A 24,384-nucleotide genomic window follows, 5' to 3' on the forward strand; every position below is an offset into this window, starting at 1 on the left:
GGTCCACGCGAAGACAGGCAGCGAAGCCGTGAGAGCAGCAGGCGGGTGCTCCGTGAGAGCGAGGAAAGCGGGAGAGCATCCACAGGGTGGAAGGCCGATGGGCAGACATGGTGTTCTTGCAGGAGGAGGAGGCTGTGGGTGTTAGAGGCCAGTGGCGGGAGGAGGAAGAATTCGAAGAAAATAACATGAGAACGACGTAAAGAGGCTAGTACTTCGAGCAGGAAAACCGGGCAGTGCACAGGAAGAAGCCAGACTGATGCTGCGGAAAGACGCTCATGTGTGAGGCAGAGAAGAGGAAATGGCAGACGTGAGAGGTTGCCGAAGGTCAGGTAGATGACGGATAATAGAAGGAAGGTAGAATTAATAGATAAATGGATGGATAGACGCATCGATGGATAGGTAGATAGGTCTGTAGGTAGGTAGGTAGATGATGGATGGATGGATGGATGATGGATGGATAGATAGGTGGGTAGGTAGATAGATGATGGATGGATGAATAGATGAATTGATGGATGTTTATAGAAGTAGGTAGGTGGATAGATGCATATATAGATGATGGGTGGATGGATGGAGAAGTAGATAGATAGGTGGGTAAATAGATAGATGGATAGATAATGATGGATAGATAGATGATGGATGGATTGGATAGATGGATGATGGATGGACAGGTAGGTAGATGGATGATGGATTGATGGATGGATGGATGGATGGATGGATGGAGAAGTAGATAGGTGGATAGATGAATAGATAGATGATGGGTGGATGGATGGGCAGATGGATTGGATAGATGGATGATGGATGGATAGATAGGTAGGTAGGTGGATAGATGGATGAAGGATAGAGGGATGATGGATGGATGGATGGAGAAGTAGGTAGGTAGATGGATAGATGATGGTTGGATGGATAGGCGGATGGATTGGATAGATGGATGATGGATGGATAGATAGGTAGATAAATGGATAGATGAAGGGTGGATGGATGGATGGATAGAAGGTAGATGGATGATGGATGGATGGGTAGGTAGATAGGTAGGCGGATAGATAAATTATGGATGGATGGATGGACAGATGGATTGGATAGATGGATGATGGATGGATAGGTAGGTAGATAGATGGATGATGGATGGATGGATGGAGAAGTAGATAGGTAGGTTGGTAGATAGATGGATAGATAGATGATGGATGGATGGATGGATGGATGGATGGATTGGATAGATGGATGATAGGTAGGTAGACAGATGATGGTTGGATGAATAGATGGATTGATGGATGGATAGATAGACGATGGAGTGATGGAGAGATAGATAATAGATGGATGATAGATGTTTGGATAGATAGATGATGGTAAAACAGGTGATAGATGGTGGGTAGTTGCTAGGATAACGAGTGGATGGGTAGACAGTTCGGTGACCAATTGACGGACACAGAGGACGGGTGATGGACAGATGATGACTATCTTGGACCAGTCAGTGTGACCCGTCCTCTCCAACCACTCTGTCAGCTCAGGGCCAGGAAGGGACGTACACCAGGACAGAGCAGGCCCACGGCCCCTGGACTGTGGTGAGCCCGAGGTCCCGAAGAGACAGGTCCCTGCGATCCCGGGTCCAGAGGGCAGAGCCACTCCTGTCCCGCTGTGGGGTCCCGGCTTCCCTTTGCAGCAGCTCCTCCAGGCCTCCGGTGGGTGCGGCAGAGATGGGGCCTCACTGGCTTGCCGATGGTGCGGGGGTGTCCTCCCAGGGCTCCTCAGGCCCAGGCGCTGCCGGTATTTCCAAGCCTCGACTCTTGGTGGCCACACACAGACATCCAGTGACCCGGGCGTCCTTCCCTGGGGCGTGGCAGCGGAGCCGTGCCCCACAGGTGCACCCGGGGACGTGGTTGCCCAGGCTGGCCCAGATCAGGTCACTGGCTCCCTGGCAGGCCCCCTCCCAGGCTCGGCCCCGACCCATCCCCCGGGGCTCGGTCCGAGGGGACCTGCTGGAAGCCCAGCCGGCACCCTCACTACTCTCGGGAACGTCTGGGGCGGGGCTTACGCACAGGCTCCTGGCAAGCAGACAGGGCAGAGAGAGCGTCTGCCCCGTCCCTTCCCGTGTCCCTGCCCTGTCCTGACACAGAGGCGGCCCTGCATCCTGAGGTTCCGTCTCCGGCCCCCCGTGCGGACAGGGGGCTCCTCCTCGGGGGTCAGCATCCTCGGGTGCATCCAGACCCTCGCTCCTCCATCGGCCGACCTTGGGGCCGCTCCACGGGGTGGGCCAGGTCCAGGCGGGGGCGGAGGAGACCCGTCCTGGGAGAGCTCCCCTTCCAGCGGGGGAGCAGAGGTCAGGAAGTGAAGGAAGGAAGGGCGTTTCCAGGTCAGCCCAGAGTGGCTGCCAGGTGGGTCCCAGGGTGGGTCCCAGGATGGGTCTCGGGCTGGGTCCGGAGCTGGGTCCCACGGGTGGCAAGGAGCAGAGGCCTGGACCGAAGTCCGGGAGGCACATCCTGGTTGGCGAGCCGCACGTGCAGAGGCCGGGTGCACGCTGACCCGGCCAGGGCTAAGCAGGAGGCAGGAGCCCCCGGTGACCTCAGCTCCTGCCTGCAGCCGCCTGGCCAGGCCAGCTGACCGGTGACCGGCACACGGGGGCACGGGAGATGGCCGAGCAGGCGTCCCTTGGCCCACTGCCCACTCAGCCACCCTCGGCCTCGTGCTGAGGCCCAGCCAGCTGCCTGTAGCACACCGATCGTCAGAGTGATCCCAACACCCTGAGCGTGCCGCCCAGATGACAGGAGCCCTGCTGGTCCTGAGCGTGGGTGGACGGCCGGCCCCCGGCAGCCCTGGAGGCACTGCCTGAGGGTCCCGCCCACACGGGCCACCACGGGCCACAGGGTCTTGCAGACACGGGCCCCGGAACGAGCCAGCCCCTTCAGACGGCAGCTGTGGCCTCGACTCTGCGGGGTGGTTCCCCCAGGGAGGGGGCCAGCTGCTTTCCACCCCCAGCCAAGGCCGTGCGGGAGCGAGGCGGTGCCCACCTCCCCGAGAAGCTCCCGTGTCACCTGGACGCAGACGCTCCTGTTGGACTTGAGATACCGTATCGGTCCAGTCATCGGCCACACGCCTTGTACACGTGCGTGCAGCCCCGGTGTCATCCGTGCTGGGCCGAGCAAGCACACACCAGTGTCTGAGTTGCAGTCAGGCCTCCCGGGCCCGTCCACGTGGGTCGCTAAGTGTATACCGTGTGCCACGGGAGAGACATAAAGCCGTGTCAGCGGGCACAGGTCCAATCGAGGCACCAACGTCCGTAGCATTAATAAATGAGTGACGGGTCTGGCCGCGTGGATGACCTCCTGACATTCCGGGGGAAGCTGCAAACAAGGCCCTAAGACACGGCCCCTTTGCGTGCTGGGCTCTCGGGCCAGCGACATGGCAAGGTTATTCCCGGAGACGGCATTTGCCGCCGATCATGTGGTCGCTGTGATTTGCTGTTGGTAACGATGTCGTGTTTAAGTTCAGCCCTGTTCCACGGCCCCCGGTGGCGGTCTTTCGCATGGTTGCCTGTGACAGCCACCTCTCCTGAGCCCCTCCTGTCCCCTCTCTCCTCCCCGGCCCCTCTGGCCCCTCTTTGTCCCCTCTGCCCTCCTGAGCGTGCCCTCTGCACCCCTGCCCCTCCCTCCCCACTGCCCTCCTGAGCGCGCCCCCTGCACCCCTGCCCCTCCCTCCCCTCTGCCCTCCTGAGCGCGCCCCCTGCACCCCTGTCCCTCTCTCCCCTCTGCCCTCCTGAGCGCGCCCTCTCTCCCCTGTGCCCTGCGCAGGTCTGGATAGATGCCGCCACCCAGGTGTGCTTCTCGCTGGGCGTCGGCTTCGGGGTGCTGATCGCCTTCTCCAGCTACAATAAGTTCACCAACAACTGCTACAGGTGAGACCCGAGCGCCTGGCCCTGCCCCAGAGCCTTCCAGCTCCCAGCTTTGGAGAGAACGTGTCCCCACACGAAGGGAGGGAGTTTGCTGTTTGTAGAGCCTCTGAGCCAGGATGGCTTTTTAAGTGGGAACTAAAAGGCAGAAGTTACAGGCAAAATGTCGATTTTCCCTGTAAAGGAGGTACAGAGAACACACGAAGTGGCTCTTCACGCCCCCGGGAGGAAGCCCCTCCCACTCCCCCCTGAGGATCCCCCTCCTCCAGCCCCAGCTGCCCCTCCCCCCAGTGCCCAGGCTCAGGCCTCCCCCGAGACCACCCCCCCCACGACGAAGCGCCCACGTGTCTTCCCACCGGTCCCGCACCGAGGGAGCGGAGGCCCCAGACCCGGTGCAGGGCACCCGGGGAAGGCCCGGTGGGCTGCAGCCACATGCTGGACCCCAAATGGTTGCAGAAACCAAAGCAGGTTCATCTGGGACCTGCTTTCTTTGATCCTTATGGGGTCGTGTTTGTTTTCTTCGCGTCGTGGGGACAAAGACTGCAGTGAAAATACAGTGTGCACGGCCAAGTGGCCACACACGAGGGAGGACAGCCTCTGCCCAAGCCCACCTGGTCCTCACCCGGGTCCGGGCACCGTGCAGCCGCCCCTCCTCCACTCTGGCGCCCGATGGGCTGCCCCTGCCCTGCTGTCCTCCAGCCCTCTCAGTCCCCAGCCTTCAGAGCGGGGCCCCCGGGCCGGCGGTACGGGCACCCCCACACTGGGAACCAACAGAAGTACAGCATCTGGGCCCCACCAGACCCTCCCCCTCAGAACCTGCATTTTACCAAGATCCCCCCCGAGGCATCTAGGAGCCCTGCCAGACATGGCTGGGGACACCCTGGGCTGTCCGTTCTGCACCCCCGGAGTCCCAGCATTGAAGGTGGGCACCGTCTCACCTTCGGTGCCGGGACACGGACGGTTGGTCACCCCGGGGCCCGGCCGGGGCTGCAGCCTGGACACACCCGGAGCCTAGAGCTGCTCGGCCAAGGGTCCCGCCACCGCGAGCACCAGGCCGTCTGCGGTACAGCCCGTGGAGAGGCTGGCAGGGTCCCTCAGGGAAAGCGCCCCTCCAAAGCCACCTGCCCCAGACGCCGTACGTTAAGAACAATGGCAGGAGATTGTCGCTGCGGCAGCACGTGGCGGGGCTGTCTCGTCCCCCAGAGACGCGGTCATCACCACTTCGGTCAATTCCCTGACGAGCTTCTCCTCCGGCTTCGTGGTCTTCTCCTTCCTGGGGTACATGGCCCAGAAGCACAGCGTGCCCATCGGAGACGTGGCCAAGGACGGTGAGTCCCCCTGGGCAGGCCCGGGCGCCCCCAGCTCTGCCTGCTCCACGGCCCTGGCCACCCCACCCGGTCCTCCCAGCGTTTACCTCGCGCAGTGGGAGGGAGAGCCGGGGCCTCAAGTGCAGCTCGCGGGAGTGTCACGTGTTCCAGAGCGGAGAACCCACCGTACTGGGTGAAGCGACGCTCCCGCCGCCCCGCTCCCTCCCCGCTGCCCACGAGCTCCCGCCAGAGGCCTCAGAGCTGCAGCACCAGGCTGTACCGCCCAGTCCCTGCGGTGGGACCTGGCACACAGCTCCCCCCTGGACCTCGTTGGCACCTCGGCGGGGGGCCCTGCAGCTCGGGGTGGGGGGGGGGTCCCCGAGCTCCTCCAAGCCACACAGACGGCAGGGCTGGAGAGAAGCCGGGTGGCTTGGGACAGATCGGGAAGGGATGCGCATAATGGCCGGAGAGATCCTGAAGTCTCAGACACACAGGGCAATGGAGACGCATGTTCGCAGCCCACGCCCCCAGCCGACCCGCAGACAGCAGGTGTGTGAGTGCAGAAGTGGCCACAGGGGGGTGACACGGGGAGCAGGAAGCGTGCCCGGAGGCCGGGCCCAGGTGTGGGGTGCAGACGGGGCCCTCTGGGCATTTGTGGGGGCTGCCCGGTCCTGGCACGCGGGTGCAAAGTCCCGGCATTGATTGGGTCGGGGCGGGACTCCAGGGGCTCCTGAGATCACGACAACCCCTCACCTGCCCAGGACTGCCTGGCGGGTCAGCGAGGAGGACTCTACCCCTGCGCCTCTGTCCTGACCCCTCGCTCCCTCTGGGAAGGCACCTCTCCTCCTGGGGGCTGCTCCTCAGGCTCGGGAAAGCCCTGAGTCTCACTGACTCATTTCCTCCTGGGTCTTTTCACTCGAGTCAGGGGCGGGGCAGCTGCTCAGGGAGGGGAGGAGGGGAGCAGAGGGCCGCCCCGCCTGTGCCCGCCGCTCGCAGCCATCACCCCGTCTGGTCCTTGCGGCGCTGAGGCCTCAGACCGCCTCCGTGAAAGTAAGAGGCGGAGGTCCGGCCTTCCGGGACTGGCAGGGAGGTCAGGGGCTGGGCGTGTGCTTCCTAAGTCCACACTCTTTCCTCCAGGAAAAAAATCCAATAAAGGCAGGAGAAAGGGAACATACTGCAAATAAATACAGAGCGGTGAAATTTACTCACTGCTGCATTTATGCATTTCTCCTGCTTTTGCCCTTCTTTATGGGAAATAGTAATCGCTTACAGAACCCCCATTAACCCCTGAGCGCAGAGTGAATGTCTTCTATGCGTTTCCATGGCCAGCAAAGTAAATGTCATTTAGCTCTAATTCTCGAGAAAACAGGGTGAAATGTTAACTGAGGTTCAGAACTGAAAGGCAGAGATACTGATACCACGTTCAGTCGGGCTGACCTCCATCTTTCTGGGTCCAAGGCTTAAGGCATTTGGACTTCAGAGCATCTCTAATGAGCCGCCCCTCACCCCCATGCTGGGGACTGTGCCCCTTCCATGGGAACAGGAAATGCAGGGAAGCCCAGGTCTGAGCACGGGGTCCCACACGGACCCTGGGACACCCTGGCTGTGGCCGCTCTTCCATTTTCCACCAAGATCCCTCAGTGCCCCAATCCCGTCAGCTGGGGCCTGCCACGGCCCTGCTGGAGACTGAAGGAAGATTCGGGAAGCTGTAAGTTATGTCCTTACACGCACAGGTGCAGCAGGTGTGCTAGTGCCCGTGAAAATAGTGAATTACCAGTTTCTCGTGGGAATATTTTTACTTTGGGATCATTTGAGACCACACCACACTGAGTCTGGTTGAGTCCCGCACGGCTCCCATCCCTGCCTCCCTGCCGGCTCGGAGCCCACGGCCTCCACACCCACCCAGGCCGCACCCACCGGGTAAGAGGGCGGGAGTGTGTGTGTCCTGCACCCAAAGCCCCCTCCCGGGGATGTCCCAGAAGGGGATGATCCCCAGGGCTCAGATGTGAGCAGAAACCTGCCCCTTCGAAGCATTCGCTGAGCTGGTATTTTCTATATTCGTTATGTGGTTTTCAAAGATCAGACACAGGGCGATTCGTTGACACAGAAAACCGTTGACGTGATGTTACGGGTGCCATAGCGTGAGCGTGTTCGTGTGTGAGCGTGCGTGTGTGTACGCACATGCATGAGCGTGTGCAAGCTTTTACGTGTGTGGGCACGGGCATGAGTGTGTGAGCATTGTGCGTGGGCACACCCGTGTGAGCACGCGTGTATGAAAACGTGCATTTGCGTTGGGGCACGAGTGTGTGTGTGGGTGCGTGTGTCTCCAATGTGCAAGGGAAAGCCGACCCGGAGGTGTCCCTGTGGTTGTCAGGGCCGCCGGGCAGGTCGCCGGAGCCCCTCCCGTCCTGTCCCGTGTCGGTTCTGCCCCCGTTTCTTCTGCAGCCCCCGCACCTGGCCCACCGAGGGACTGGAGGAGCGTGGCACGGGCCCCCGGGCTGATTTCGGGTTTCCATTTGCTGGAGTCCTGGGCCAGGCGCCCACCGAGTCCTCAGGAGAGAGGGCTCTTCCGGGAAAACGGGGAAGAAGGCGACGGGAAGGACCCTGCCCCCTCCCCGGGCCGGGGAGGCAGGAGGCTGCGAGCCAGTAGCGAGTGAAGGGTCTGCTTTCAGGGCCCGGGCTGATCTTCATCATCTACCCCGAGGCGCTGGCCACGCTCCCGCTGTCTTCGGCCTGGGCCGTGGTTTTCTTCATCATGCTGCTCACCCTGGGGATCGACAGCGCCGTGAGTGACCCCCCCCCCCCCACCTCGTGCACCAGAGGGGCCCTGCCCGTCACAGCCGGGTGCCCTCGAGGCCCCCCACAGAGTCTCTGTGCTCACCCCCAGCCCCTGCCTGGCGGGAGGGAGGGACCCCACGACCGCTGGAGACCCTTCCGGAGGCGGGGGGGCTGGGCCAACTCCCCCTTCTTCCGCTCGGGGCCACCAGCCCCGCCCTGTGCCTGAGTCCCACAGACCCTAAGTGCACCCGTGCGGGGCCAGCGGCAGGGGCAGCACAGGGAATGGGGTGAGGACCACCCAGAGCCGGGGCCGGCCCCTCCTACTCACCGTTTTCCGGGACCCCTGAGCCCCCGGGAGGGGTGGGCGCACCTGCAGGGCAGGGCAGCAATGGCGCCACAGCCCGGCCCCGGCCCACTGAGTATCTTGCCCGTGGCCCCGTGCGTGTGCGCGCGTGTGGGCGTGGGTGAGTGCGTGTGCGTGTGCGCTAGGGAGGCAGCACGTGGGCCTACAGGACTCCCTCGGGCTCCTCTGTCCCCAGTGCCTGCTCGGGACCAACAGCTGAGACCTCGGGGTCCCCATGGCTTCCTGGAAGGTGCAGAGAACCACGAATCCCTCCCTGTGTGTGGGTCACGGACCCTCGTCCTGGGCCCCGTGTCCCAGCCATCTGGTCAATGCCCGCTGGGTGACCACGGCCCCGGGCCCCACAGCTGGTGGGGATGAATCCCATGAACAGCACCTCCCGGAGGAAGTGGTTTCGACAGAATAGGGCAAAGAGGGCCACCAAGTAGGAGGACGCTTGGAGGATGCCCCTTCGCGATGGCACACGGAGTCCGGGAGGTTGTCCCAGTGAGCACGGGGCCCGTGGCCACGCCAGGTGTCCCCAGGAACCAAACAGGCCGTGCTGTGGGGAGACGTCTGTTTAGAGTAGGCGGGCGGGGCTGAGGTTTCGTGGCGGTGCCACAGGTGGTGTGCTGTGAGTGCGTGGCCCACGTTGGCCACTCGGGGGTCACCGCGGGGGACGGCGTCCGCCCCCGGGTCCGCGTTCCAGCGGCCGAGGGCACTCGCACCCCGGATGCCGTGCGGCCCCCGCTTGTGTGCACACCCCGGGTGTGGGTTCGGTGGGCTTTGCGTAGACCGAGGCCCGCCCGCAGTGCCGCACCCCTGCTGTTGCTGCAGATGGGCGGCATGGAGTCGGTGATCACCGGGCTCACCGACGAGTTCCAGCTGCTGCACCGGCACCGGGAGCTCTTCACCCTCTCCATCGTCCTGGCGACCTTCTTCCTCTCCCTCTTCTGCGTCACCAACGTAAGTACCTGTTGGCGCTTGGCCTGATCATTCTCATTATTAGCCCTTGGGGCCGGACGGGGGCTGGTGCCACCAGGCGAGACAGAACCGCGTGTCCGAGAGCCTCCCCCCAGACAAGCCGTGACTTGTAATGACGCGGGTAGTTGTGGTCACACGTGGGGTAGCCACGGTCACATGTGAGTAGCCGCGGTCGCACGTGGGGTAGCCCTGGGGCATGTGAAACAGCCTCAGGTTACTGCAGCTCCTGGACGCCCGCCCCCCCCCCCCCCCCCCCCCCGCCACCCGCCGGGAAAATGCCTGTGGCTGAGTACCTGCCTGTTGGATCTGTGGGGTTGGGGGCTTGGGAGAGGCCTGTCCGTGAGGACGGGGGCTCCCTTCCCATGGAGGCCCTACTGTGTTTGGCATTTGGTTGCTTTTCATCTCTGATTGCACCCAGAGCCCCAGGAGGGGAGGGGAGGGGAGGGGTTAGGGGAGGGGAAGGGAGGGGGAGGGGCGGGGAGGGGCGGGGCGGTCCTTCCGGTCTCTGCACGGAAGGCACATCCCCGAGAAGCTGCGTGTGGACTGGTTTTCAGTGCCTGCAGCCGGCCTGTGTGGGGAGTAAGAACGTCTATAGGCCGAATCCACAGGCCAGGTGTACGTTTCGGAAAAAGCGTTTCTGTGAGCGAGGGTTCCGTGGGCGGGGCGGGGCGTGCCACGCCGGACACCGCCAGCTGAGCGGGCTCTCCCCCTCTTGCAGGGCGGCATCTACGTGTTCACGCTGCTGGACCACTTCGCGGCCGGCACGTCCATCCTCTTTGGAGTGCTCATCGAGGCCATCGGGGTGGCCTGGTTCTACGGTAAGGACGGAGCCTCCGCCGGGGCTGGCTCTGTCCCCGTGCTGCCTCCTTTCCCACAAAGCCGCCTCGGAAAGGGGTGCGTGTGGACTCCCGGAAGCTGAGCGTCGTGGTTCCCGTAGCGTCACCGAGGACGGGAGGCTGGGGAACCGTCTGCCGGGCGGGGTCGATGAGGACGGTTCGCCTGGATGGCGCGCACGTGCTTGCCGTGGTCAGAAGCTTTCAGTGTGGCCGCCTGATCGTGCCGTGCAGACGTCCTAGCTGGCCGCTGGCAGAGGAGGGCTTGTGGTGACTTGGGGACGCTAACGGCCGGTGGAGGTGAGGCGACCCACAGAGAAACAGGCCCGTTCCTTCCTGGGGAGCCTGACCAGCGACGCAGTTCACCGAGGTGGGAGGTGATCGGAGGCTTCCAAAGTGCCACCGCTGCTCTCGTGCCCGGCGTCCCCGCCGACCTGGGTGGCAGACCTCCCCGAGTCAGCCGCTGCCTCCTGAGTCCCAACTACGAGCCCCTTGTGGTTGGGAGCCGCTGCGGGGCAGGCTGCCCCCAGACCCCTCCCGGGCTGCCGAGCTGTGTCCCAGGGCGCCCAGGTGTAGTCGTGACAGCCACGGGCACCCGAGCTGGAGAAGGCCCTACCCTTCCCTGTCCCGGACGGTGGGGCCGTGGCGCTGGCCCCACCCGCCTGGCCGGGCTTCTGAGGGAGTTAGCAGAGAAAGTTCCGTGCGGCAGGCGCACCTGTCCGTGACCCTGTGCGACTGAGCCCTGAGCTAAAGGTCTGCGGTGCCACACCAGGGCGGCTTGTGCAGGAGCCCCAGGGCCCCTCGAGGGGCACATCTCTGCCTCAGAGCCACGGACGCTTTGGCCTGAGGAGACACGTGGGCTTTGAGAGCCTTCCTGACAAGTAGCTCCTATTCCAAGAACGTTTTTCCTATTCTCTTTTCTACAGAAAAGGGAAACCTCGAACTCTGTGCTTTCATCAGCACCTGGAGTCAATGCTTTATCACTTTAAGCGGCGCTCTCTCCCCCACCCCCCAATTGAGCCTCGCAGTGGAAGAGAAAGCGCCTCAGACCCACCTCCGGTCACGAGCTCAGTGCTGGTGGAGGTGCGAGGGGCGCCGGGGACCGCCAGCTCCCCAGGCCTCAGGAGACGGAGTCCGCGTGGTTTCTCCAAACGGCAACTCACGTCCCCCGATCAAAGCGCACAGCCTGTGTTGCTTGTGTGGCTGCGTCGGTGTGCGGGGCTCTCTGCACCAAGCATCCCGAGCCGACGACCAGGTGCCAGGAGGGGCCGCGGGGCCAGCCTCGGCTCTGCCCGTCCCCGTTCCCCTGGTCCGTCCCCGCGTCTGGGGTTCTGATGATGGGGTTGGCGTGTGCGGAGGGAATTCCGAATGGAGGTGTCTTCTCGTGACACCCCATCAGACTCAGAGCAGCTGTGGTCGTAGGAGCAGAGGCCAGACTCAGGGAGGGAGAGGTCACTGTTGAGGTCTAGAGAAGTGCCAGTTCGTTAGGCTTCCAGCAACAGCTTTCCTTAAAAGATAGTGATTGTGGACGTAGGCTGGCACACCATCCAGCCTCGAAAGGAAGGACATCGTGACGCCCGCTGGGGGGCGCCATGCTGAGCGGGACAAGCCAGGTCAGAACGGGCGGGGGAGGGGAGTCAGCACTTCATGGGGTCAGAGCTTCAGTGTGTGTGTGTGGGGGGGGTGAGGTTCTGGATACGACGGTGGTGACGGCTGCACAGCAGTGTTGAGTTAATGCCTCTGAACTCAACGCTTAAAAATGATTAAAACAGTCAATTTTACGTCATGTATTTTACCACAGTTTTTTAAAGGGAAATAGGAGCAGTTGAGGCAGAAAGGCAGGGACAGCGTTGGGGCCTCACACGTGTCCCTCGGTGATCATGATGGTAGAGGAGCCAACGTCACCCGTGTCGCAACAGTGAACGTGCATGGGGACCTTGGCCAGCAAGACCAGTGGGCGGTGTCGAGGGGGTGGGGTGGGGTGGGGAGGGGAGCACCCCGGCACAGGCCCAGGGGGGTGGGAAGCACCCCAGCACAGGCCCAGGGGGTGGGGTGGGGAGCACCCCAGCACAGGTCCGGGGAGGGGGGTGGGGAGGGGAGCACCCCAGCACAGGCATAGGGATGGGTGGGAGTGGGGAGGGGAGCACCCCAGCACAGGCCGGGGAGGGAGGGGGGGGGGAGCACCCCAGCACAGGCCTGGGGGGGAGGGGCGGGGGGGGAGCACCCCAGCACAGGCCCGGGGAGGGAGGGGCGGGGGGGAGCACCCCAGCACAGGCCCAGGGCGTGAGGGGTAGGGGGGGCGAACACCCCAGCACAGGCTTGGGTGGTGGAGGGGGGTGGAGGGGGGTGGAGGGTGGGGGGGGAGCACCCCAGCACAGGCCCTGGGGGGGGAGGGGTGGGGGGAGCACCCCAGCACAGGCCCAGGGGGTGAGGGGTGGGGGGGGAGCACCCCAGCACAGGCCCAGGGGGTGAGGGGCAGGGGAGGAGCACCCCAGCACAGGCCCGGGGGGGGAGCACCCCAGCACAGGCCCGGAGAGGGAGGGGCGGGGGGGGAGCACCCCAGCACAGGCCCAGGGCGTGAGGGGTAGGGGGGCGAACACCCCAGCACAGGCTCGGGTGGTGGAGGGGGGTGGAGGGGGGTGGAGGGTGGGGGGGAGCACCCCAGCACAGGCCCTGGGGGGGGAGGGGTGGGGGGAGCACCCAGCACAGGCCCAGGGGGTGAGGGGTGGGGGGGGAGCACCCCAGCACAGGCCCGGGGGGTGAGGGGCAGGGGAGGAGCACCCCAGCACAGGCCCGGAGAGGGAGGGGCGGGGGGGGGAGCACCCCAGCACAGGCCCAGGGCGTGAGGGGTAGGGGGGCGAACACCCCAGCACAGGCTCAGGGAGGGTGGAGGGGGGTGGAGGGTGGTGGGGGAGTACCCCAGCACAGGGCCAGGGGGGAGGGGTGGGGAGGAGAGCACCCCAGCACAGGCCCAGGGGGTAAGGGGCGGGGAGGGGAGCACCCCAGCAGAGGGGCGGGGGGGGGTGGGAGCACCCCAGCACAGGCCCCGGGGGGAGGAGCAGGGGGGAGCACCCCAGCACAGGCCCAGGGCGTGAGGGGTAGGGGGGCGAACACCCCATCACAGGCTCAGGGGGTGGAGGGGGGTGGAGGAGGGTGGAGGGTGGTGGGGGAGTACCCCAGCACAGGCCCGGGGGGGAGGGGAGTGGGTGGGAGCACCCCAGCACAGGCCCGGGGGGTGAGGGGTGGGGGGGAGCACTCCAGCACAGGCCCGGGGGGGAGGGGTGGGGAGGAGAGCACCCCAGCACAGGCCCAGGGGGTGGAGGGGGGTGGAGTGTGGTGGGGGAGTACCCCAGCACAGGCCCAGGGGGTGAGGGGCGGGGAGGGGAGCACCCCAGCAGAGGGGCGGGGGGGTGGGAGCACCCCAGCACAGGCCCGGGGGGTGTGTCCTGACCAGCCTGCTTGGCTCCCTCCGGCCCAGGCGTGCGGCAGTTCAGCGACGACATCCAGCAGATGACCGGGCGGCGGCCCAGCCTGTACTGGAGGCTGTGCTGGAAGTTCGTGAGCCCCTGCTTCCTCCTGGTAAGCGCCCCGCGTGCGCACACGGCTCGGTCCGGGTCTCTCCGGGGCCGCACACGCCCGGGCTTTTCCCGATGATGGGAGGCCGGGGTGGGGCCTGCACGCTGGCCTTAGCCAGAAGGGCGGCCTGGCCCCGAAAATCCTCTGTGGCCTCCTGACGGCATCCCCGCTCCCCCTCCGGCCGCACTGAGAAGCCTCAGCACCGGGTCCCCCGTGCATCTCACCTCTGCCGCGGGGGCGAGGCCAGAGAGGCCAGCGAATCTGCACCTCGGGGGTGGGGTGCGGCACAGGGGCTCTAATGCCGAGGACGGGAGTGACTCGGGCTCTGTCGCGAGCGCCCCCCTCGGGACTCTCCCCGGGCACCACTGGCACGTCTGGGAGCTGCCTGGCTTGTGTCATCAGGCCTGGGGCCGCCTGTTTGATTAGCACAGGGCCACACGGGTTCAGTAGGGATCGTCCCCCGCTGCTTCCTCAACAGCAGAGCGGAGCAGTCGCGGACCGAGGCCCGGTGGCCCAGAGCGCCTGGACAGGTGACCCCGGGAGGCTGTTCGAGGGAGGTCTAGGGCTGAGCTGCTCACCGGGACGAGCATCCTGACCCCTTGGCCCTCCGCCCGGCCCGGCGGTCCCCGGCTGCGTGTCTGCAGCTGCTGGCGGTTCAGACGCGCCATCCTGGGCCAGCCTGTGGCTAGTGAGAGACGGAGACAGAGAGAGACGGAGACAGAGAGACAGAGACAGAGAGACTAAGCCAGAGCCAGAGCCAGAGCCAGAGAGGCAGGGAGACGGGAGGAAGCGGGAGACCGGTCGCCAGCACGGACAGGGTTTCTCCCCCAGCTGCACCCAGACACCCCGAAGCCGCCGACGGCCCCGGCCGGCGCCTGCCTCCAGACCCTCGCGGTGGCACTCTGAGAGCTGAGGTGGCCGGGGCGCGGTGCGCAGGGGGGGGGGGGGTCTCCTGGACACGGTGACACGGACGGCGTGCGCCAGGCACGGCCACCAGGGGTGAGGGGGCGCACAACCTCCACCCCACCCCCCGCCCTCGCGGAGGGGCACGTGAGCGCCCCCACCCTCTGAGGGGCGCGGTCTGCGGGGCCCGGACCCCAGAGCCACCTTGCCCGGGAGACCCTCCCCGTGAAACCCTCGCTCCCGGGCCACCTGGTCTGCCAGCCGAGAGCCGCAGCCTGAGCTCTGCCCTCACTTTTAGTTTGTGGTCGTGGTGAGCGTCGTGACCTTCAGGCCCCCGCACTACGGAGCCTACGCCTTCCCCAAGTGGGCCAATGCCCTGGGCTGGGCCATCGCCTCGTCCTCCATGTGTATGGTGCCCGTCTACGCGGCCTACAAGCTCTGCAGTCTGCCCGGCTCCCTGCGGGAGGTGCGTGTCCACACGGGCCCCACCCTGTCCCGCCCCGCCCCCGCCGGGAGACCACCCAGCCCTGTGGGCGTCCACCCCCCCCACCCCGCACCTCCAGCCCTGCTCCTGCTTGTGCACCCCCACGACTTCTGACCTCCAGGAGGCGTGGAAGGGGCGGGGCCGCAATGGAGAAGGCAGGTGCAGGAGGAATCGTGGCTGTCTATGTGCGTGTCCGTGGGTGCGCGTGTCTCACGTGCTCTCCCGTGCGCGCACGTGTGTGTACCTGTCTGTGCACACTCGTGCTCCACAGAGCCTGGTGAAGGTGGGAAGGCAGCGGTCAGGGCCTGGGGCTGGAATCGGCGCCCAGTCTGTGTGGTGGGGGTTGCCCTGGGGCCCCCCCATCACACACACGCTCCTCCACCTGTAAAGGAGGGGGCGGGGGACCAGCCACCACTTTATCTCCTGGCCCGGGATTCCTGGAAGCAACAAAGGACCCAGGCCTCCTTGGAAGGAACAGCCCGAAAGGTCGCTCCGAGGCCGCTCTGTGCCCGCGTCCCACACGGTTTCCTGGGGAGAACGGGCAGCCGAGCCCCGTTGCTGCGCCCTGGCCAGTCCGGGGACCCTGCTGGGGCCACACGGCTCCCCCACAGGCTGGAATGAGCAGGCCTGGCCAGTCAGGCCGGGTCTGGGGCAGGCACGGCCCCAGGTCCCTGGGATTCCCCGGAGCCTCTTGGGAGGGAGGGACAGAGGGAGCCCCAGGGTCACCGGAGCTCCAGGCAAAGCAGGCTGGCATGACGCAGGGGGACCCCTCACTGCCTGCGGGGCCCAGCCTGGGGCCCTCTCTCACCCTGGAGCAGGCAGGGCTGCAGCTCCAGGGGCCAGACTCCGAACACAAACCACATAACCTCTCAGTAGGTGAGGCAGGTGGGCTGTGGCGGCCATGGAAGGTCCCCGGCCCAGAGACTCCCAGGGGGAGTGTGTGCCATTCACTCACCCGGAACCCACGGCCAGCTTGGTGTCGAGACAGAAACCTGCCCTTTCACGCGGGCTGGACTCTGCTCCAGGGTCTGGGGAGGCCAGGCCGTCAGCCCCAGCCTCACGGCGTGTCCGAGGGGCCTGTGCACTTCACCGAGCGCACGCCTGTGCCCACGCCTCCCCTTCCCTTCTAGAAACTGGCGTACGCCATCACACCCGAGCAGGAGCGCGAGCTGGTGGACAGCGGGGAGGTGCGCCAGTTCAGGGTGAGTGCCCCCCCGCCGTCTCGGGCCTCCCTGAGCCACGAGGCCACGTTCATTCCCTGAGCAAACACTGGGAGTGGGCCGTGCGGTGCCGGGCCTGCCCCCCGAGCACCCCCGTACCGGGCGGGGCGGCAAGGGGGCAGAAAGAGGGAGCAGAGGGGTCGCGCGTGGGGCGCGGGCCCCGGGAGGGGGCCTCCCGCGTGAGGGAGGGGGCTGCCCCACCAGGGACCAGGGAGGGAGACGGTCTGAAACAGCTCAGAGCCTTGCCCGCCCTTGCCCTTGGGGGGCAGGAGGCCAGAGACCGGGAGGTCTGGAGCCCGACCTGCGGGGGTCACTCAGGCTGCTTCGGGTTGTGGGGGGGCTGCAGAGAGGCAGGAGGGCGCCCGGGGTGGGAGGAGCCGGGTCCCACGGGGCCCGCGGCAGAACTGGGTCTGTCCCGTCCTTGGATTTCTTCCATTTAACTTTGGCGAGTTTCTCAAGTGAGACCCTGGGCCCTCCGTCTCCAAGCCCTCTTCTTCCCTAACAAAGCCCTCCACCACGTTTAACCTGGTGTTTTCCCGATCACTTAGTGCTAAGGGTATTTTAATTTTCATTGTGACTCCTCCACCCCGCGAGGTGCCTTCGAGTCCCCAGATGTGCAGGGATGTCTCCTTGATCTGCCTGCGGTCTGTGTGTGAAGCAGTCGCATTTCGCTCAGACGTCTGCGACCCTGTTCCTGGAAGCGAGTGCGGGCCTGTGTGCGGCTGAGCCCCTGACCCTTGGCAGACGCTAGCGCATCCTGAGATGAACGTGCCCTCTAGCCGCTGACGCGCTCCCCCTTCCGTCCGCCCCGCTAGGCTGTGGTCGCTGCAGTCCGTCTTGGACCCGCTCTGCCTTCGCCTTCGGCTTGGCTCGCCCAGAGCACTGGGAAACACTAGAATATCCCACCTGGGGAGCGTACCTGTCCACGTTCCCCCTGTAGCTCCAACAGATTTTTGCTTTATATCCTAAGGCTGCTTCTGAGGTAAAGACACATTTAGGACGGCCACATCTCCCCCAGGACTTCACACGTCTTCTCTCCCTTGTGGTGCTTTTGCTGCTAAAGTTCTCGGGGGCTGAGATGAGTGTAGCTGCACCAGGTTTCTCCTGAGTCTCCCAGAAATATCTTGTGTAATCCTTTAAAAATTTTTTTAATGTTTATTTTTGAGAGAGAGAGAGAGAGAGAGAGAGCACAAGCAGGGAGGTGCAGAGAGAGAGAAGGAGGCACAGAATGTGAAGCAGGCTCCAGGCTCCGAGCTGTCAGCAAAGAGCCCGATGTGGGGCTCGAACCCACGAACCGTGAGATCGTGACCTGAGCCACCCAGGCGCCCCTCTTGTGTAATCTTTTAACTTTCAACTTTGCGATCGTCTCAAAATGTAGGCCTCTTTTGCAAACCTGGGGTACACCTGGAATTTTTTGCTCTGACAGAGAGGTTTGTCCATTTACATTTGTTGTGATTATTAATGTATTTAGGCTTGATTCCATGATCTTTTTTAACTCTTTGCTGCATTTTTAATGTTTCTTTTTTCCTTTATTACCTTTTTATGGATCGCTTTTTGGAGGATTTGCTCTTTTTCGCCTTTTTCCCCTTTTTTCTGTTTGGAACTTACATACTCATATACTTTATTTACATAATTACACTTTATTCCTTTAATAGTTACCTTTGAAATCATACATACGTATCTCACTTTACATATATAAAGTACCCCCATCCTTAATATTACAAGGACTTATGCGATTAGCGTCCGATTTCTGTCTTTTTTTTAACCCACAGATTAGACACTTATTATCACAATTATTGCTGTGTTGTATGGAAATGCTCTCTTGGGTTAACGTGCACGTTGGCTGTTTATTTTTCCTCCCGACGTTTTGGCATATACATCGCCCCTCTGAGGATCGTTTTCTTGCTTGAAGAAACAATCCTTCAGACTTGCCTTTAAGGAGGGCTCCCGACAAGCTTCCCGACTCTCGTGTGTCTGTGAACTTGATTCTGCCCTTACTCAGGAGACCGCTTCCGTGCACACACAGTTCTCGGTGGACAGCTGCCGCCTTCTGGCATTTTGAGGCTGCGCTCGGCGGCTCCCTTTGCACAAGACATCGTGCGTGTCCGGGGTCGGTGCACCGGTGGGTGTTGCCGGTTCTGGGAACTTTGCAGCCCACACCTTCCACCCTTGCCCGTTGCCTCTGTTCCCCTCGGGGCTCCGGTTGTGACACTCGCCCGGTCCTCCGGGCCTCGGCTCCCTCAGAAGTTCCGTAAACTCTGCGACGCAGGCACGAGGACGTACAGCGCCCTCTTCTCGTTCGTGCACACACAGCTCTTCCTGTTAGATTTATTTGTCTAAGTAACAAAGCCCCGCGAACTGCCACACAGACGCCACGCTGAGAAACGCGTGCACCTGCCCCGCCCCTCCCCCCACCCCTGAAGCGAACACGGTCCCCACCACTTTGGTCTCTCCCTTGACCTCTGCACCGTGTGGTCCCCGCACATCGATAGATACTTCCGTGTCCCTGAAAAGCGGACTGGTCCGAAGTGGGGCGTCCCCGTGGAGCTCTAGGGCTCCAGCCCCTTCCACCTGCCTGCCCTACACGGCCCTGCTCTGGCCCCCGGGGACCCCGGCGGGCAGTGTGTGTCCCGGCCAGGACTGCGGACGCGCCCTGCGGGTCCCCCTGCCCCACCCGCGGGAGACTCCGCGTCTTCCCGCCCCTGGTGCGGCCGCGTCAGGAACGAGCCTGCATGTTCTCGTCTCGAAGCGTTTAAAACCTACGGTTCTTGCCATTTAGCGGTCGAACGGCTTGTGCTCAAAAATAGGCCGAAGTAACAGCTGCATAATAGCAGGTGGTGACATTTGCGGAGGACTAAATACCACTCTTGTCGGTCTTGGCCTCCCGGAGCGGAAAGTGGGGCCTGCCCCCGACTCCTCCGGGGCCGAGCAGACACAACGGAAGCGCAGGGCGCGGCCGTCCACGGGGACGGGGATCAGAGGCGGCCCCGGGGCGCCCGGGGCATCGCCGGTCGGCCAGCCGGCGTTGTCCGCCCGGCGGCTGGCGTGACACACGCCCCGGGGGCCCCGCCCCGGCCCCCCCCACCGCAGCCCTGCTCTCCGGCCGCTCCTCGCCAACGGGTTTGTTTACGTGTCTCTCTGAGGCTCGGCGTGTGAGTATTCACGTGTGGTTTATGCACGTATATTTACATTACGTGGAAGGCTGTTCACGCGAGGCGTGTTCCTAGAAGCTTACCGTGGGCGTCCGGCCCGTGGCGCCCCAGGCCAGCGTGCCCGGCTGGGCGTGCTGCGTGGCGGCCGGGCGCTCTGCTGGCGGGTCTCTCGGCCCGAGCGGGGCCCGCAGCCCAGGAGCCGCCTTTACCCAAGTGGCTCCCCGCTCTGCTCCTGAAGAGGCCGTTTCCTTTCTAGCTGCGCCACTGGCTCCTGGTGTAGAGGACGCAGAGGCCGGGGGGCCCCGCCGCGGGAAGCCGGGCTTCGGGAGAGACGGCTGCTCGGAGGGTCCCCCTTCTGCATTCCCGGGACCGCACCACGCAGAGGCTCAGCCCTGACCCCCTGCGCCCCTTCCTTGCCGCCAGGACGGGACTGGCCGTCCGTGCTGTGTCGCTGTGATCACTCGCCGTAGATCTGTGCCGTCCCCGCAGGTAGAAGACGTCCGTCCGTCCGCGTTCCGTGTGTGCCCCGCCAGCTCCCCTCCCCGGCCGCCCTGCAGCGCGGGTCCTGCTGTCGCCCGTGTGTTGAGGAGAAAAGTGGTAATTGTGGATGCCGAGAGCCCAGTGCTTGTAACTTCCTGGGTGTTCCGTTTGGGCTCAAATTAAGAAAGCCCGCTGTCATATTTCGCCTCATTGTGCAGAAGGCACAGCGGGGAAACCGCACAAGGCAACAAACTGGGGGCCACCACGTGTCTCCACGCCACGCACCCAGTCGCTCGCGGCCCCCCGAGGGCCCCGGCGTGTGCAGCGCAGATACTCTGTATTTCCTTCTAGCCGAGAGAAATAAAACTCCGGGGGGTCCGAGTGAACCCCAGTCAGCCGTGGCCACCTCACGTGGACCCCCGGCCGTGGGGGAGAAGGCGTGCTCCTCACGTGTGGAGCGCGTGCCCACCTGGCGGGCCCTGACCACACAGCGTGCCCGTGGCAGGCGGCCTGGAGACCTGGGCCCTGGAGAGGAAGCCCCCCGGGACTTGATTTCTCGCAGGCACGCGTCGCATCAGTAACGACACCGTTTACGTTAGGGAATGGCTGTTTTAAATCCTTTTTCCCTGTGAATCAAAGCCAGTTCTCAGAACGCAGGGTTGGTTTCTGAACGTCTGCTTGCCAACGTTCCAGTTGTCGGTTAAGGAATATCAGCCACGCCGGTGCAGACTGCGGCCCGCGTCGCCTGGAGGGAAGCAGCTGCCAGAAGTCAGAACCCTGCCGCGTGGTGGCCCAGCGGGGGGAGCCTGGCGCCCGGGGCCGAGGAGCTCCCCGCGCAGGGAAACCGGCTCGTGGACTGTCGGGGGTCGTGGCCGACAGGAACCGGGTCTACCTCCTTCTGAGGAGCTGAGTACTCTGCATAGATAACGGGTGTCGCATCTGTCTGTCTGTCTGTGTCCGTGGTCGGCATCTTGTGTGACGCATCACCAACAATAAATCCATGTGGGAAAAATCACCGTAGCTCCGTGGCTACCTTTTCTTGGCTGGAGCTGTGGCCTCACCCACCTGGTGCCTGAGGCTCTCACTCCTGACTCGGTTCTTCTAACCCAGCTCCTCCCTCACCCACAGGGAGCACAGCTGGGCCTCTGGGGAGCAGGCCTTAACCCGAGCCCCCCGCCCACACCTGCAGGGGTCCCCGGTGCCCACTGGCGCCGCCCCACCCTGGCCTGACTCTCCGGAGCCCTCATGCGCTCGTCCGCTCCCCCGCAGGCTCCCCACCTGTCCAGACTCCAGCCCTGCGGTCAGACCACCACACCCCCAGCCCAAGCCCTTCTTCTGGGGACAGGACACCAGAGTCCCGTGTGGCTCCCTGCCCTTGGTCCCTGAGAATCTCTCGTCCAGTCTGTGGCCACAGGGGTCCCTCTAGATGCCAGGCAGCTCTGCCCCTCAGCTGGGCCCTCCCGCCAGGCTGTGACCCACCTCCCAGGACACCGGTCACTCCTACAAGGCCCCCAGCCCTGCCCCCGGCCGGCGGATCCCGCAGGCACACCCACATCAGGGCCCTCCTGCCCCCACCCATGTGACCATGCTTGCCCCAGATCGCCCTCCCCAAAGAACACCTGGCTTCCTTCAGGGGCCGCGGGACACGCACAGAGAGTCTTCCTGTCAGTTCCACGTGCTGCTGACCCAGGCCTCGACCATCCGGAGCTTCCTGCGCTGCTTCCCCGGGGTCCTGTCTGCTGCATGGCTGCAGCCCACCTTCCCGGGCCCCCAGGTGTCTCCACCTCTGCCAGCCTCTGGAGGTCGAGGGTGAAGACGAGCCATCACGACGGGCCCCGGTGGGACAGAAGACCTGCCCCAAGGGGATGAGCCACGTGGGCCCTAGCGTGGTTATGCTAGGTCACCAAGGTGCCTCGGGAGCCGGCAAGGTCCACTCTGACTCGGCGTCCGTGGCCTCCGGCAGCTCAGGCAGGACCCTGGCCTGTTCCGTTCCTGCTGTACCCTCCCCCGGGTGCCGGTGGCCACGGTCCCCCACGGGGAGGCCTCTGGGCGTCACATACCTGGGACAGCGGTGGGGCCAGAGGTCTTGGGGTGGGAAGGACGTCCGAAACTCCTGGAGGCCAGGTTGTCTACGTCCCTGGACACACAGGGACACGCACGTACACACACTGTGCGTGCTGCACATGCCACATACGTGAATATGCGGACACGCGGGCTGCCCTCTTCGTACATGCCCCCCCACGGCACGTGTACGTGGACACACACACCACGCACGCTGCACACATCACACGCGAGCACGCGTGTGCACGTCCACGCGCTCTCACGCCCGGTCTGCAGCAATCAGCAGAGATCCTCCAGAAAGCCAAGCGCGTGCAGTGCCTTTCTGGACGGTGCCAGGAGCTGCCTTCCCAGAGCCGCGCCTCCCCAGAGCTGCCGAGAGACCCGGTCTCCACAGCCCTTGGGTTATGACGGGAGTTTCGCTGGTGTCCTGGCCCCAAGTGTCCGGGCTGGGGTCCTGCCTAGGCAGTCCGTGGACAGACAGCCGTGGGCTTCCCAGAGCTGAGCCACGTATGGAGGCGACGAGGGGCTTATCCCTCGAATATATAAAGAACTCCTACAAGTCAATAAAAACGGGACGTTGTTGCTCAGTGGTCAGTGTTGACTCTGAGTCCAGTTCTGACACGCGGTGGTTTTCCCCACGTCGGGCAGTTCTGTGTGACCCCGGCGGGCTGTCCGGAGGTTTGGCTACTCCTGACACCATCCGCCAGATCCCACAGGCTCAGGGCTCGGTCCCGCAAGACGTCCACTTCCGCTCTGGGTGAGTCACGAGTGCGGGCTGTCACCCGCGCTTCTGCCCGAATGGCCACAAGTCAGAGGTTCCCACAGCCCCCTCTTCAGGTTCAATGCATTTGCTCGAGTGGCTCACAGATCTCAGAAAACCAAAGAGCACTGGTTTGTTACCAAGGATGTCAAAGGTGACAGGTCAACAGCCAGAGGAAGACATACACAGGGCGACGTCCCCAGCCAAAGGATTTCTGGGATCTGGGCCCAGCACGGTGCTGCACGGAGCGGCCCCGTCCGCCAGCCGGGATGCCCCCTGGACCCCGTCCTTCTGGGTCGTGGGAGGCTTCACCGCGCACTGTGGCGGACTGAGTCACGGGCCACTGGCCGCTGATCCAGCCCCAGCCGAGGCTCCCCCAGAAACCAGGGGTGGGGCTGAACCTTCCAACCCTCAATTCAGGGGGTTCCTCTGGCAACCAGTGCTTCTGCGGGGTTTCCCACAGTGCCCTCGTCGAGGAAGCCCAGCGGGGCTGGAAAAGGGCTGCGGGTAAGACACACACTTCGCCCTGGTGGCTGCAAGTGATTCAGGAGCCGGGGACCAGGGACCAAATGCTGTAACACAAGATGCTCCCATGACTCTTCTCTCAGGAAACTCCAAGAGGTTTTGGGAGCTGTGAGCCAGGAGCCCCGGATGAAAACCAAACGTACACAAGTATGTGCGTAAGGTGTAAGTTACAACGTCACGAAAACCCAGTAGGGAGACGGGCGGGTGCAGAGCAGAGGACGCGTGTCCCCGTGGCCGATGTGCCTACGGAAAGGTACTCAGGCTTGTTAAAGAAACGAGGATGTGCGAGGCAGACCAGCGGTGTGTGACACCGCCCGTCACCTGCCCTACCGGCAAAATTTGAGAAGTCTGCCCCCCGCCCCGTGCCAGTGAGCAGGCAGGGGCAGGGAGCCCCCGTGCATTTCGGGCAGGAAAGCAAATGAACACATCTACTCGCGAAAGCGTTTGCACGGCCTACAAAGTTGAACGTACCGTCGCAAGCCCAGTTTTGGGTGCTCCGGGGCCCCACCCCACGTGCGGTATTTCTTCCGCCACCAGGTGTGACCGTTCCCCACCTGCCCGGGCTGCAGCCTAGCAGTTTAGGTCCGGAGCACCCCAGGGACTGCCTCGCCCAGAGATGCCTGGCATTCAAGGCCCGCCCGGGAGTGGCCGGTTGCCAAGCCCCGGCTGAGCCGGGTGTACACGAGCCGGGCACCCCACCTGAGGCAGAAGTGTGCTCCGGGCCCCCCGAGGGTCGGGCCGGGCTCCACTGCACCTGAAACCAGACCTGTTCTTGGCCACCCCTCCCCCTCGCTTTCTCCTGAGGGTGCCCCCCTTCCGAATCGGGCGCACCCCCGCGTCAGGCTCTGCTGCTCAGGAGTCCCAACCGGGGATGACGTGCCCCCCCAAATGCCACAATTCCACCCCCAGCTATGTGCCCCCCCAAGCGTGCGCACATCTGTCAGGAGCACGTGCGAGTGCTTACGAACGCACAAGGGGACCAGCGGAAATGCCGGTCAGCCCGGGGAGTGAGCACGGTCCAGCTTAGCAGGAGAGGACCTGTGGCAGATGGCAGTGACCTCGGGGGTGGCATCGGAGGTGAACTCGTGTCCCCCCAGCATG

At 64.0% G+C, this 24,384-nt stretch overlaps 1 protein-coding gene across 1 annotated transcript in view; it reads left to right on the forward strand.

Annotated features, from left to right (window-relative positions):
* Positions 1-19,833, forward strand: part of SLC6A3 (solute carrier family 6 member 3) — a 37,966-nt gene extending 18,133 nt beyond the window's left edge. The window contains exons 6-14 of the mRNA XM_042903437.1: positions 3,783-3,886; positions 5,084-5,208; positions 7,860-7,972; positions 9,143-9,271; positions 10,008-10,107; positions 13,601-13,701; positions 14,900-15,067; positions 16,216-16,287; positions 19,714-19,833. Of these exons, the coding sequence (XP_042759371.1) occupies positions 3,783-3,886; positions 5,084-5,208; positions 7,860-7,972; positions 9,143-9,271; positions 10,008-10,107; positions 13,601-13,701; positions 14,900-15,067; positions 16,216-16,287; positions 19,714-19,737 (936 nt within the window). The 3' untranslated portion in view covers positions 19,738-19,833. The remainder of the gene's footprint in view (positions 1-3,782; positions 3,887-5,083; positions 5,209-7,859; positions 7,973-9,142; positions 9,272-10,007; positions 10,108-13,600; positions 13,702-14,899; positions 15,068-16,215; positions 16,288-19,713) is intronic.
* Positions 19,834-24,384: the final 4,551 nt, after the last annotated feature.

The sequence above is a fragment of the Panthera leo genome, chromosome A1 (genome assembly GCF_018350215.1).
Source record: "Panthera leo isolate Ple1 chromosome A1, P.leo_Ple1_pat1.1, whole genome shotgun sequence".
NCBI lineage: Eukaryota > Metazoa > Chordata > Mammalia > Carnivora > Felidae > Panthera > Panthera leo.